This window comes from Genypterus blacodes, unplaced genomic scaffold (assembly GCF_046128005.1).
Source record: "Genypterus blacodes isolate CSIRO-AG114 ecotype Tasmania unplaced genomic scaffold, CSIRO-AGI_Gbla_v1 ptg000058l_1, whole genome shotgun sequence".
Lineage (NCBI taxonomy): Eukaryota > Metazoa > Chordata > Actinopteri > Ophidiiformes > Ophidiidae > Genypterus > Genypterus blacodes.
Genome location: NW_027466870.1, coordinates 397,387 through 412,500, shown reverse-complemented (window position 1 = coordinate 412,500; position 15,114 = coordinate 397,387). Strand labels below are relative to the sequence as shown.

At 45.8% G+C, this 15,114-nt stretch overlaps 1 protein-coding gene across 1 annotated transcript in view; it reads left to right on the top strand.

Moving 5' to 3' along the window:
- The first annotated feature begins 6,952 nt into the window (after nt 1-6,952).
- The window catches only part of ncanb (neurocan b), a 73,378-nt gene continuing 65,216 nt past the window's right edge, over nt 6,953-15,114 (top strand). Inside the window, exon 1 of the mRNA XM_076153280.1 lies at nt 6,953-7,025. Coding sequence (XP_076009395.1) covers nt 6,953-7,025 — 73 coding nt within the window. The remainder of the gene's footprint in view (nt 7,026-15,114) is intronic.

Below are 15,114 nucleotides of genomic sequence, written 5' to 3'. Positions count from 1 at the left end.
TGGGGGCTGTTCCTCTCCCGGCCTCGTCCTTAACAGGGCGCCGGCCTGTGTTGGCGGGCGGCTGTGTGTGCCTTTCAGCTTTAAGTAATAGGTTTCTATATGGTTGTGGGCAGGCCTGAGTCTTATTCCATCTCCCAGTATGGGCGGGAGATTTCGTCGCTGCTCTCTCTCCATTCCCTCTCTGACCTCCATGTTTATTGAAAACAGAAGCCTCATGACACAAAAGCATCTCTAAGTACACAAACGCAGCACTTAATTAAAAAGGCACAATGTTCTGTGTGTGTGTGTGTGTGTGTGTGTGTTAGTCTGTGTGGGTGTGTGCACAGTGAAACACATTATTTCCCCCGTAATTGACAAGGGGGCCTTTTTTTTCAGCGCCATGGTGATAACACTGAGACCAGCACAGCATCGTCCTTGCTTTATTCCTTCTTCTTCATCTTCTTCCTCTTCTTCTTCATCCTCTTGTCTTCTCATCCCTCTTTACCCAACTAGTGATTAATTGCGCTCTTCTGTGTGAGCATGAGTAGCTCCTCACTGGTGTATAACATGTTAAGCTGACAGACACAATAATGAGTTTGTAGCATCTGTGTGTGTTTGCATTCCAGTGCTCACACAAGCATCTGTCCGTGTCATTCACACTTCATTCGCACTAAATGCACGGTTACAATTGCAGTGGTATGTTCCATTGTGTGTCTGTCTGTGTGTGTGTCTGTGTGTGTGTTCAGCCAAAGATGGGAGATGTCTGACTGTCTCTGGAATGCTCTACGTGTCTAAACCCATATGGTGAGCTCCGATGCTGATGGCGGTTTGTGTTATTCGGGAGTCCTGCCATGTTCTCTCACACTGGTCAACCTAACCTTCCCTTCCATTCCCTTTCTGAAACATGCACACATTAATACACACACACACACACACACACACACACACACAGTAGCGGTCCCAGCAAAGCATCAGGGGAAATTTATGGCTGCTTAAGATTCAAACTTCTCTCTCATCCGCTCAGGCTTGGCATTTTGAGCAGAGCTGAAATAAGCCTCCATGTTTCTCCCGTCTCCCATTTTGTCTGTCTCTCTCTCTATCTCTCTCTCTCTCCCCCCCTCTCTTTCTATTAGGTCCCTGCTCTTCCCCATCTTCACCTTCACTCCACATCTCACCAGCTGTTTCTTCCTCTCTTTCTCTCAGCACTTCTTTCTCATCCAACTATTCTCATCTCTCTCTCTCTCTCTCTCTCTCCTCTCTCTCTCTCTCTCTCTCTCTCTCTCTGGTGGCTAAATCGCTCAGTTTGCTGGATTGGTGGTGACTCATCCAAGTGGTATGCTGCACTTTGTGTTCCACTTTCTGTCCTTTTTGGAGAAGCATGCTGTCCCTCCATCCAGGTCCGGGTCACGTCCTCTGTAATTTCCTTACAATTTTGGCTTAAGAGCAGCTATTTTCACACACACACACACTGACACACATCCACCAGGTTGCGTTCTCATCAATCACTCATAAACCCCTACATGCTTATTTTTTTGTCTTATTGAAAACTGTGTGTGAGTAATCACACGGTAGTCGCACACACTCAGGTGTTATTCTTAAATCTCTGACAGCTGCCTTGCCCCATGGCACATCGTCACCCCACCCAGCCACTGAACACACCCGGCTGCTTTTAAAACTACCAGGCAATGAAAGAAACCACAATTTCTGATCCTTTCAAAGCGTGTGTGTGTGTGTGTGTGTGTGTGTGTGTATGTGTGTGTGTGTGTGTGTGTGACACAGAATGACAGGTTGTTGCAAAAAAATCTCAGTAATATGGCGCTGGAAGGAAAACACCCTTTTGTCACCTGAAGGGTAGAGTCATTTTTCACTCTAAGGGACTTATACTGATGGGACGATTTCACCCTGTGGAAATAGCTCCACTGTATTGTGTGTGTGTCTGTGTGTGTCTGTGTGTGTGCATATGGGCGTGTATCCAAGTGTGCCGCAGGAACAACAGCAGTGTGTGTGGTGATGGAGTGACAGTCCGACAGCCTGAGTGATTAATGAGCCTTCTTCATAATGCACTGCATGAAGAGGGGAGGGAGTATGGGGGGACGATTGGAGAGAGGAAGAAATGCCGGGAGGAAATAGAAGAAGAACACACAGAATCCATAAGGAGACATTTGTGTTGTTTGACAGAAACTTCAACAACGTTTCCAAATATAGACGCTGTTGGTGCAGCGAAGAAGACGATGGCACACGTTAGCCTTCTAGGTGGGCTTTTGCTTGATGGAAGCGGCCCTTTAAAGGTCTTTGATGGGTAGAAAACACAATATGACAGCTTGGCTCTGCTCTCAATATATATTTGTCTTCTTTTTTCTTTGTCTGCCTGTCTGTCTGTAGCTGTCCTGCTGTCTCTAGATATGTCTGTCTTTCTATCACATCTACAGTATCTCTGACAGGTAGGAGTGGGAGAACAGTGCCTTCACCTGCCAAGTGAAGATCTAGCTTTCAGCCTGATATTACACAGAGAGAGAGAGAGAGAGAGAGATGAAGAAACAGGCACACAGACACACACCCACAAGGAGGATTACAGTTTATCTAAGTGGCTGTGGACCAATTCTCGAATGGCGTTTTAAGTTCCTCTCTAGCATTACATCATTTGGACACAGCTAAATAGAATCTCTGATCCAATCTCATCAAATGCTTTCATACACATTCAGAGAATCCGAATTGGCAGAATATTTAATCATGGTGATCAATCTCATACGCTTCTACTCTGAAATACACACAGTCTGTTTGCTGTGTGGAGATCATAACACACAATTAATTCAGCTGTCAGAATCTTCCAGGTGTGTTGTTCATGAACAGCTGTTACATTGATACACTGCTTGTCTAGCGAATGTTACATCTTACTTATGAAGGGGGCGTTTCCAGCATCTTAGATCAACCAGTGACACGCGCTGTCAAGTTTAAATTGTTGAACATATTTACATAGGTAGTCTCTACACAATGATCCATGAGTTCAATGTTCCCTCACATATGTATGCATAAAGGGAGTGAAGGTGGTAGCTGACATACAAACTGCGCTTCCAGGCCAATGAGCCTGTTTAAGACATAACACACGTTTCTTTGAGCAGATCGCTGTCCAAACCAACGCAACAGGCAATCTGGCCCTTGGTATGTTATGTCCTAGTTGAGCACACACACACACACACAAACACACATACACATTGTCAAAAGAATCACGATTCCAATGCAGAAATACATTTACAGTCTGAGCCTTTCACTGCAATGAGAAAGGAGGGGAGGGCACAGAACTGGCAACACAGAGGTCACGGCTTGAGAATTAACTACAGCTCCATCCTTCAATAGAGAAATGCATAAATGTGAAATGTAAGAGGAGGTTAAAAAGAAGAGTGGGACCAATCGATAGCAGAGTAAGTGTGTGAGTGAGAGAAATATGAAGGCCAGAGCAGATAAAAGAGAGAAATGAGGCACAGGAGCAGCTGCTGTAGCTGCTGACATTTCATAAACTATATGCAGAAAATGTTGATAGCCAACACTGCTTGTGCTGATGTATTCCTTCCAGCCTCTCGTATTGGTTGTTATCATTCATCGCAACCACAGGAGGGAGCGTACTTATCACCCCATTGCACTATGGGTACGATAATATATATTTCAGTGTCTTCAAAATGGAGATACTGCACGGTTCTTGTGCATTAGTGTGTGTGAGTGTTTGTTCCACAGCGAGAGTGTGTTAATATCAGCTGTAATGGTGTAATGGCTGTCATATCTCCTCTCAGACGACAACTCGGTTGTTGATTGATGGCAGCGATGTTTGAAATATCCTCCATTTTCCACACAACCATTAGGAGATGCAGTAACAATAGCACACACACACAATAGCGGCCTGCACATTAGCAGCACACACAGCTGTCAATACAAAGAGAAAATTATAGTGCAAATATAAAAAGAATAAAAACCTACTCATCGTCCCTCCGCCCATGGTGTGTGTTTTTGTGCTTTAGCCTTGAATAAGAATTGTTATTGAATGGTGAACTAGCTTTGTGTAATTTATAAGGTGTAAACTCTGACCTGCTGTCATTATACTGGGCTAGAGTTTAGTAACCTTTCGATCATGGTGTTATATCGCTGTTTTTAGGTCAGATAATATGTTCACTGTGAATAGATGTATGTGTACATGGTTTATGTGGACAAAACACACAATATATAGAGTTATAGGATATGCTTAAAGAATGTGAATGTGACATATGTACACAAGGATGTAGAAGGTTGAATAAATCAGGGCTATGAAAATTTTTTGTCATTGTCATCAAGACAAAACACTCAAATACATTGACAAATGTTTCCTTACAATATTTACACACACACATGTATACAATACAAAGATAAACTGACTTGGGGGCTACTGTCACTTCATAATATATTAGCAAACAAAAGCTTTAAATTAAATACCCTCCCTCTACCGCCCCCCTCGCCTTACTTGGTACCGTCCAAACAGGTAATCAACAGTTGATGCCGTCCAGGTGGCTGTAATCTCTCACAATTAGGATATTTTTATGTTTTGAGTTGCACTGCAGTAACATTTGGGCAAATATCTAGCAAAAGACAAACTTACTGACACATATTCCTCACATAGTATCAGCGTATAAAGTTACGAGTAACAACTCCTCACATACACAAACACAAGTCATGGAGTAGCTTTAGCGTAGCGTAGCTTAGCTTCACGTTTCTCTATTCTCCGCTGTTTTGGTCTTCATTTCTTGGGAAAACCTCTTTAGACGTGAAATGCTTGTCTTCAAACGTTGGGTGAGTCATTACTTTGTCTCTGTGTTATGTGCTGCTTGGTGCAGTCATCTTGGGAAGCTTTTTAAAGGGAGCTCGCAGTGCAGTTAAATGTCCTTTTCGTATTATTTACTTTTATTAACTGAAACACATCTTCAGAGTTTTTACAAATCTGTCTCGAAAATAGGCTAAAATGGCTGTGTTGAAAATGTGTGTGTCTGTGTTCCAGTCAGCCGTGGGTTTCCATTCATTTCAGTCCATTTCAGATGGACTTGGGCTCAGCAGGGGGTATTTGGTATGAGGTTAGTGTTGTTGTCCTTGGCTGTACCTTTGAGACTGAGCCAGAGATATCAGCGCCGCTGTAACTGACACTGGCTATCTGTGTCCTTCATCTCCCCTACCAGCCACCGATACACACACACACACACACACACACACACACACACACACACACACACACACACACACACAGCTCCCCTCCAGCCCTCCGGCCCCCCGGCCCTGCTCACTGTGTCTCTGGAGATGCCATATTCATTATTTACACACACAGGTTTCACACAGGCCCCATGGCAGGTGCTGACCTACCTCATTCTGACACACACACACACACACACCCACACATTGTTAGTGAAAGGTACCCAAATGAATGCAGGAGTTCTCATACATATACATCCACATAAGGAATGACTTCTCTTTGTTTGGTGGCCCGGTTGCTCGTCTTGCACGCTCACACACACACGCACACATACAGTAGATAAAAGTGAAGGGTTTTATTACAGTAGAGGCGTTTCCCAAAGCTCCCAGATGTACAGCGATAGAGTCACTTCATAACATAGTTTTATGTTGCACATCAAGGACAGCCACTTTGAAACCCATACCAGTTTTTTTATGAGCGATTTTTGAATTCACACCCCAGTTACTTCACACACAAAAAAGTCCCAATAAACTCTTTCAGACATGCTTCATGTCACGGACGCCTTTCAAAAACATACTTTTAATGTGACAGAATCTACGCTGCTTTGATGTGTTTCTGCTCTGCGGATTCATCAGTGTATCGTGTGTGTGTGTGTGTGTGTGTGTGTGTGTGTGTGTGTGTGTGTGTGTGTGTGTGTGTGTGTGTGTGTGTGTGTGTGTGTGTGTGTGTGTGTGTGTGTGTGTGTGTGTGTGTGTGTGTGTGTAACAAGGGAACCAGGTGTCCATCATGTCATATTTGCCTCCAGTGCCTTGTTATCTGGCAGCTTTTTAATGTTGAAATGTGTCAGTATCTGTCAGCGGCACAGTGCTGTCTTCTAATGGCGGCGCTGATGTCATCTCACAACACATATTGACATTCAGATCTTTCATGTACAATGTCAACGGGATGATATTAGAAAAAACATGACGCTACAAAGTGGAAAATTTGACATATTTAGTCTGGTGTGTTGGTGGTTGAACTATTCAAAACTATGATGGCAGTACTTTGATTACCAAATATGTAGTTTGTATGTATGTTGTGAGTGGTGTTGTCGTTTTTTAGCACCGTAACCTAGAATGTATTTTAGGTCCGTGTAAGTCAGGTGGCTTCAGGAAACCGTGGGTGTAAAGTGAGCATCTGTGCCGACTCAACCACAGTAAACCCGGCCTGACCCTGAAGACTATCTTAGACGTTTTGTCCTAATCCGTCCAGACGTGACTTGAGCAGCCGTGTCCCACCGGGTTTGGACAGAGATGTCAAGCTCGATCTCTTCTCCCAAGTGCATGCAGGGAAAAGGTGTTTAAGCACGCGATGACCCTGAAAAGGAGTAAACGAATCAATCAAAGACATCCTGATATTTAATGAAGGGCAAATGCTTCATCGTAAAAAAATGGAGAATTACTTGTCTGGAACGTGACTGTAAAGTGAAATGACGTGTGACTTTTTCCTTTCTTTACTTCACTTGAGAGAGTCTTTGCTCTTAAAGTAACAGTCTCGATGAGATCTCATAACCTTGCACATTATGAAAAGATAAATTACAACAAAGGGGAGCCGTGTTTGGTCCAGCACAGAAACATAATCAGTGTGGGGGAAACAATAAAAACAAACTCCTCAAAGAAGAGGACCGGTGACTCACCCCAGTCATACAGCGCTCATCTCACAAGGGCAATATGCTGATTTTAATTTCCGGTGTGTATTTATCTCTCCATCTGTGTCTCCAGGTGCAGCAGGATGCGGGGCGTATCGCCTGCGTGTGGACTGCGGGGCCTGCCGGTCCTCTTACTGCTTCAAACCCTCAGCTGCGGTGAGTCAAGTTCCTCCATCTCCCTCATTTGACCTATATTCATGAACGCTGGCAGATAAGCGGCGAGCGCATGCAGAACTTTTAGCAGCTGGAACGGGGAGCTTATGAATATGTATGCCTCTCCTAACACTTTGTGCTTACATATATCTGGTAACCGCTAACACCCTCCAGCCGTTACCTCTGACACAGCAGGGGTTCTCTGCACCCATATTACACCAGGTAATGATTGAAATGTCAATTTTGCGCTTTGATGCTTTGTACGACAGCACTGCAGCACAGCACTCTAAGGGTTAACATGACGGGTTTAGACTCGGCCCCCTATTGCCAACCGGCTTATCTGCAAAGGATGCGAGGAATGATGTCCCCCGTGCAATTAAACTTTGAAGAATATCCACTTAACACCTGGCTGAGGGAAGTGGAGGAAGCAGATGAGAAGCAGACTGATGAGTGATGAAGATAATCAAGCGTGGCGCTCCAATCTGACACTTTGAGGACTTATGCACTCAGACGTCTCTTAAGGCCCCGATTTGCCCTCATATGGAGCAGAACTTCATGGGGACAAACTCCCTTTTCCCTTCTTTTAAGTTAAAATGAACTTAAAATCCAGCTAGCTCCTCTCTCGGTCAGTTATAAGCCCCGCCACCATTTTGAAGTGTACCGGTGACAACAGTGCTAAATCACCCGCTACCACAAAACCTCACCCCGCCGGCTCCACTCCAGCTTGTTCTTTGATGCGGCCACATCCAGCTAAAACAGTATTCATGCGTGAGCGACAGTCAAAGTAGAAAACTTCACACAAAAAAAGTATAATCCACCCTTTCAGAGTAGCGGCTCATTGTTACTGCGGGTAGGAGTGAGGAGGGGCAGCGGAGGACCAGTGACTCACAAAATGACCTGATTACTTTCATGAATACAATCGGCGCTTGCTAATAGAGGAAATTTGCTTTGAAGGACAATTTGAATCGAATTGGGGGTTTTTCTTTGAAGAGGATTAATCACTGATGTGTTTTCTCTCTCATAATTGTCCGACACTGACTGACTGACTGACTGCTTCTCCGCTGGTTTGGCTTTCATAGTTGAAGATCTGATGTTTTTTTTGTGTCTCAGATAGAATCAAAGAAAGAGGGCTTTCAGGTGGATGATAATGAGGGGGATTATTACCATGAACAAAGAGACTTCCTTTTCATTTCTACAAAAACAGCCGGTGAAAAGCAGCAGAACATCCACGGCTTACTCATCCCTTTTTCTTTCTTTTTTTTTTCAACCCACCTACAGTTGAGGAGCGAGTGGGTGTGAGTTCCGCAGCCTGACAGGCGCCGTGTCACTTTTTCCCCACTCCACTTAAAAATTGCGTTTGAAAGGACTCGCGCTACTTCTGCCAGCCGGGAATCTGTGACAAACAAAATGCCAGCGCGCGGTAAACAATGGGGACGTATCTCTCAGACTGATCGTCAAGGCTGAACACGGGCACATAAAGCCCTGTGCCGTCTCTGCTGCCGACTGACTCACAAGCTGTGCAAGGGTGGAATTAAAGTTTAGCTGCGATGATACCTGTGTGTGTTTGATACACTCTAACAGTCAGCGGTTTAATATATTTCACTCCGTTTCAGTGCATTTCCTGTTTTGTTGCCATGTAAAACACACAGCACAATGAGCACAGCACAACAAGTAACAGAGCCATGAGACTAATGAGCCTCTCCCTTCACTGGCTGGACGCTGTCTCCGTCTTTAGTTCACATACTGGACAGATCGTTACAGCTTAATCACTGCCCGTTCCGACGCATTTCATCTGCTCATGATTATTCCCCCCCGCCAAATAGCTTTTTAGTTTGCAAAGTGAGACAAACTGACGAGATGTTTAAGATGTTCACGTCCTCCTCCTCGCCTCACAGCTTCAACCATTTTAAGATGGAGGAATGTGGCAGATATTTTGGTAAATATGAGATTTATTTGTTAGATGTATATTTCTGCACAGCTCATTAAAAGCCGTCTTGATTCCTTTTGAAAATAAGAAACTTCTTCTCTCAGACCCTCAAGAGCTTAGCACCCTGGTTGTGCATCACCATGCAAACCAACACTTCATGTTTTGCATCGGTTTGCATATTTACTCGTTTCGTTTTAAACTCTCGTGTCGAGCGCGACAGGAAGCAATGAGTTGTAACTGTATTTCCTCCTTGGGGTTGGATGTAAAAGTCAGGAGAAAGATGCACCAAACCTTCTTGTGGTTCAGATCCCAAGGCAGAGATATGATGAAAGAGCAGCTGAATCTTCTGCATGTGTGTGTGTGTGTGTGTGTGTGTCTGAAACCCTGGGGTTACATCTTCCTAGTGGTGTACGCTGCCGTCCTGGCAAACAGCGCGCGCGGTATCACACCCACACACAGCGTTTCTGCAGAGCCCGATAACGCACACGTGTGCTATATGCAGTTAAAAACCTTATTCCAAGCAGTTGTTGAAGTGCCTTTGATGTACGGTTGAAAATCCTCTTCACACTTAAGAGTTCAAAATGTGTTTTAATGCTGTGATTGAATGAGCTACATGACTCACTGTGGCTCCTTAAAACATTCTTTTTTTCAAAAAGTTATAGGAGTATAAAGCTCTAGTTAGTGACCTCCCCTACATGCTGCTTATGGTTTAATGATCAATTCAAATCTGTCTGTCAGCATTGATGTTCTGGCTTCCAAACAAACGCAGGTTAATCACATTCTGAGAAGGAATTTGTGAGCTTTAAGATGCTGTCTGCTAAAGGTTGAAGTCAGGATTGATACTGTGGATTTGAAACCATCTTGTAGCTTTGGCCTCTGGAGTGATTTTACCTCCAGCGATCAATTCTGTATTCATACTTTCAAACTCCATTAGGCTGTTGTTCGTCAGGATGAGCACAGACGGAGGAGCATCAGTCTTTGTACTTGTTAAATAGTTAAATTATTTTGCATCGAATCGTCTTCTTCCTCCATATGCAAGTTTAAGAATTCAGCTTCATGACCTTCATCGGGAAAAATAGCTCCAACTGGATCTTGTTGTACGAGTCTTTGTCATTCTACAAACTTTGCTACTTTGTGTTTTGTTAGGGAGGGCGGTTTCATTTTGAGAAGCCTCCCAAAAAGGAAAAACTTGAGTGAAGTACATAAGTAAGTGTCTGGAAAGTTTACTTACTAAGCCCAGTACTTTCACCTCTGCCTCTCTGTAATGTCATACTGAGGGAAAATCCCTTTATCTGCTTTGGCGGAGTGTGTTTTTGATGGTATTAACATCACATCGTTCTCTCTCTCTCTCCTCTCTGTCTCTCTCCGCTCTTTTTTTGGTTGCGGTGCTTGATGGGAGGTAGAGGACTCACACAGGGAGGGTTTGGCACTGAAGCGCGGCCCGTGACGACGTGTTTGACAGCGCCAAGTTGGGAGAAGAGGGTGGTCGGGGTTTGTGTGCCAGATTAGCGTTTGAGGCTTTTTTACACGCGTGTGAGCAAATAGTGCTCGCATGCCCTGCAACTTTGGATTGCACTGTACATGTGGGCTGTTTGCCACACACGATAACTCTATCATTATGCTTCAGAAGGTACAGAAATGAGTCACGGCAGCATCCTTAGGGGAGTTCCTGTAAAGCACCACGCCGGCTGGAAGGAGTCAGGTCAGATAGAGAGGAAGCAGCAGAGAGACAGTTAATATTCATAGCCAGGAGCGGAGGAATTAGAGGAGGAAGAGGAGACGAGGGGAAACAGTCTGGGTCAAAGAGCAGGGAGAGAGGCAGGAATAATTAGAGCTTCAGCATGAGGAAGGGTACAGGAGGAGGGAGGGAGAGAGAAAGAGACGAGGAGAGGAGGAAGGACCGGTGGAGGAACAAAGAGGGAGGAAGTAGAGACAAGAGTGTGATAAATTAAAGGGAGGGACGAGCGGGTGGGGAAGTGGGCGGATAAAGGAGGGGGAGACGAGTGGGCGAGGAGAGGGTGAGCAGGAAAAGACAAGAGGAAGGGCGGAGGAGGAAGAGGCAGGGCTAGGGCAGAGGATCACATGCGAAAGAGAAGCACGGAGGCGTCGTAGAAAATGTAGAAAAGTCAAAATTTTTGCATGGCAGACCTGCGCCCACACACACACGTACACACACGCACATACACGCACACACAGAAATAGGCACAGCTTCAGGCTTCTTCTTCGTGGCATCTATGGGCTGCTTTGGGACGTTGTGAGGGAACGTGTGTGCATCACCGTTTGCATATGCAAGAGTGTGTGTGTGTGTGTGTGTTTGTACTTGGTGAGGGGCAAAGGCGACGGTGCTGTGGCAAAACACAAGCCTTTGATCAAACACACTTGAAGAAGCAGAGATGCAAAATTATAGTGTTACACGGAATGTGTTTGAAGAGGCCACCCGCACAAGTGTGTGTGTCTGTCTCTCCTGATCAGCAGCTGTTTCCCCACCTCTCCACATGTGATGCCTCTGTTGCCATGGTTATTGTTTTTTTGGGCTGGGGTCTTTCTTTCCTCCTTCCTCTCCTTTCTCTCTCCCCTGAGTGTACTTTCAGACTTGGCGCGTCATCCTCGCTGTCTCAGAATCCACTCAGACAAAAACAAAACCTTGAGACGTCTCATTCATGTCAAAAGATGAAAACAATGAAACTTCTTCTGGTTTGCTCTGAAAAGTTCAACTTTAATGTGCAGGATTTCACAATACGCACAATGAATATATAATGTAGTGTGAATGTAAAAGTCGGTGTAGAACCTGACTTGACACTGTTTTGTCTTTTACACAATAACACAAATCCATCAGCTGTCCTTTCTTAACACGGTCACCAAATAATCCCAGTGATTTTGTATCAGGAAGCTCATCCGTCCTCTTGACATCCACACACCTTCACACACACACACACACACAGCCACTCGCACAATCACCCGACAGACTGCGAACGCACCGGCAGCAGGAAGGACGCTCTCGAACAGCGCAGGCGGCGTTTGACTGGCGAACGGCGTCCGGTTTTGTTGTGAGCTAATAGAAGACGATGAGCCCTTTATCTTCTGAAAGCCGTCTGCAGGCACTTCAAAATGAGAGAGAGAGGGACAGAGCGAAAGGGAGGGGGAGAGAGAGAGAGAGAGGGAAGGAACAAGGAATGTTAGCGATTGTCTTCTTATTACAGGAGTAATGCCATCGCCGCCCACCCCGTGAGTGAGTGCAGCTCTGTGCCGGGCGTGGAAAGGCTCCCCGACTGTGTTTAATAATTTGCGAGCACCTCTGAAGCGATGACAGATGGGCCGATGGCGACAATGGCGTAGAGGCTCCAGCAGAAAGAAAGAGAATAAGAAATCCCGAACTCTGTCTGCAAACGGTATAGAAAGGGGAGGTTCCAGAGGGAATGTGGAAGGTCAAAATAGTGTGTGTGTGCTGTATTGGTCAGGACTTCTCTAGCCTACGTGCTTTGTCCACGTGCACATATTCTGTAATTCCCGGCTTTGTGTTGACATTCGGCTACAGTGGAAATCATCATAAGCCTCATTTAGAGACGGGGGGGGGACAAAGGGCAGTGTGAGGCGCAGATGGGGGGACCCTGACAAAAGAGCGTCTGGGGGGGTTCATGCTTGTGCAAACATTTCCATCTAAATGCAGATTTGATATATCTGTGACAATGAGGCTCCCGCTAGTTTACATTCATTACCAGCGAGGTGGAGCTCAATGGTTGATTTCTTTTCACCTGGTTTCCTTCGAGATGTTATTTAAATGTTTTTCAGAAGGCGCCGGCAATTGATTTCATCCGATTTAGCCGTGCAAATTGCAGCGGCAGGCGGGGAACAAAGATATAACATTTGTCCAAATAAAATGAGGCGAGGAACACAGAGGGAGAGAGCATGAATCACATTCTGATTGTCTGGTGTTCTTTGAGGCACTTCTGCCTCGCCACCGGCGGCGTCGGTAGCACAACGCCACCAATCTGCTGGTTATCCAGGTGGAACTTGGCAAGAAATAGGCAAGCAGATTAAACCTTATTGATGCCTCTTAGCAGAAGAATAAATTTGCCTGTATTTGTCTCCAGCAAGCTCACGGCAAGGTAGCTCAGAAAATTGCAGTTTGATTGTCTTGTGGAACTGGCTGTGAGTGTGTAAGTGTGTGTGTTGGTGGTGGGGGGCAAGGGGGATGCACGCATGAGTGTGTGCTAAACAAAGATGAGTGTCACATCCCCCCAGGGGGATAAAGCAAAGAGAGAGAGAGAGTGGCTGAGGGGAGTGGAATCTGATAGCCTCCTCTGAAAGCTTTGTTCTTTGAGTATTTTTTGATTGTGTACTCGGTGTGTGTGTGCGCGCAGGAATGTGTCACTGTGTCAGTCTGTACACACGTCCTGCTGAATCACCCAGCCTCAGCAGCATCATTACTTTCCCCCCATCATATCCTCTCCTGTCTCCTCTCCACATCGCCTCGCTCCATTTTCCCCCCCGTTACACACCACAGCAGCCTTTTCCTCACTTTTTATTTTTATATTACATTACGAGCATTTGGCAGACGCTTTTATCCAAAGCGACTTACATTACATTACCACCCTACGCAGAGGGGGGAGCAATTGAGGGTTCGGTGCCTTGCTCAGGGGCACCTTGGCAGGGACTCGAACCGGCGACCCTCCAGTTCCCAAGCGGAAGCTCTACCCACTGAGCTACTGCCTCCCCGATATATATATTATATATAATATATATATATATTTCCCCTTCCTTCCCTCCCTCCTTCCCTCCCTCGTTCGCTCTCACGCCGCCGCTTTGCGTTGACTCGATTGTGCTTGTTCATCTTTCCCGTGACGTCTGTGTTTCTTGCCCAGCGGAGAGAAAAGTACATCGCTGCCACAATCACGCAAAACAGATTGAAAAGTGCCACCGCTTTCCTCCACACCTCCTTCCATCACAGAGCACATTACGGCCTCGGCCCTGTGGACCACACAGGCTGAACAAAAAAGAGTTTGTGTCCCACTTCAACTAAATTCTACAACTTGAAAATGTCATTTCTCCCTGCAGCCACACACACAAGTACTTAAAAAGTTGAAAATTGTACAGGGGAGTGAAGAAAACAGACGCTCCAGTCAAGATTAAACATTGATTCTTTGTTTCTTCCAGGTTGTATTTTCCTCAGCACGGCAGGCCTGCGATAGCTTTTCCATATTTATTCCTCCACTCTTATTCCCTCCATCCCTCTGACACCCTGCTCTCTTTCACGGGTGACGCCGCACGCCAGGCTTGAACTTGTGGAGTGGCGAATGGAGTGGCCATTTTCCAACACCAATCCTCCTCGCGAGTACGCCAACGGGGGGGAGGTGGGCGGGGTTTAGAGTAGATCAGTAGGTGATGGAGTTCGACAGGTACTGCTTGTCTAAGAGGGAGAAGGGGAGAAGTGGGTATTTATGAGTTTGTGTGTGTGTGTTCAGGGCCGGAGTGTGTGATGGAAGGGCTGATGTTAAGCTATCAGGGAAAAGCTACTCAGCCTCTTGGCCCCGCCACCTGACACAGCACAACGGCCACAGGGATGAGCAATGACAGCTATTCACACCTCTGTTATTTGCGCAAGCTCAAAGGCGCATTAACCATCCAGCAAGGGATGAAAAATGGTGGCTTCAGAGCTGTGTGTGTGTGTGTGTGTGTGTGTGTGTGTGTGTGTGTGTGTGTGTGTGTGTGTGTGTGTGTGTGTGTGTGTGTGTGTGTGTGTGTGTGTGTGTGTGTGTGTGTGTGTGTGTGTGTGTGTGTGTGTGTGCGTGCACATGGGCATATTCGTTGATCCATGAATAGTCAATGGGAGATTAGATGTTTTCTCTCGGCTGCCTGTGAGTGCATTCCAGGACAAACAAATGACATGTGAACGCACACACACACACGCCAGCACACCTTATTCTCTACTGGAGGAATTCAGTGATGATACAAAGGTGAGGGAAGTGATACGTTGAATCAGAATCACAAATGAAGTGAAACCAGAGGGGATATTTCTCAACGTGGCTGAAGGGAGGAAGGAATTCCTGAGAATAAAAGACATCTTCCGTTATAGTGCGCACACACACACACAGGGGTAGACGCTAAAGCTGAAATGCTGGAAGAAGTTGGATGGTGGTCAGCGTGCGGGGGAGGAAGTGGAGGAGA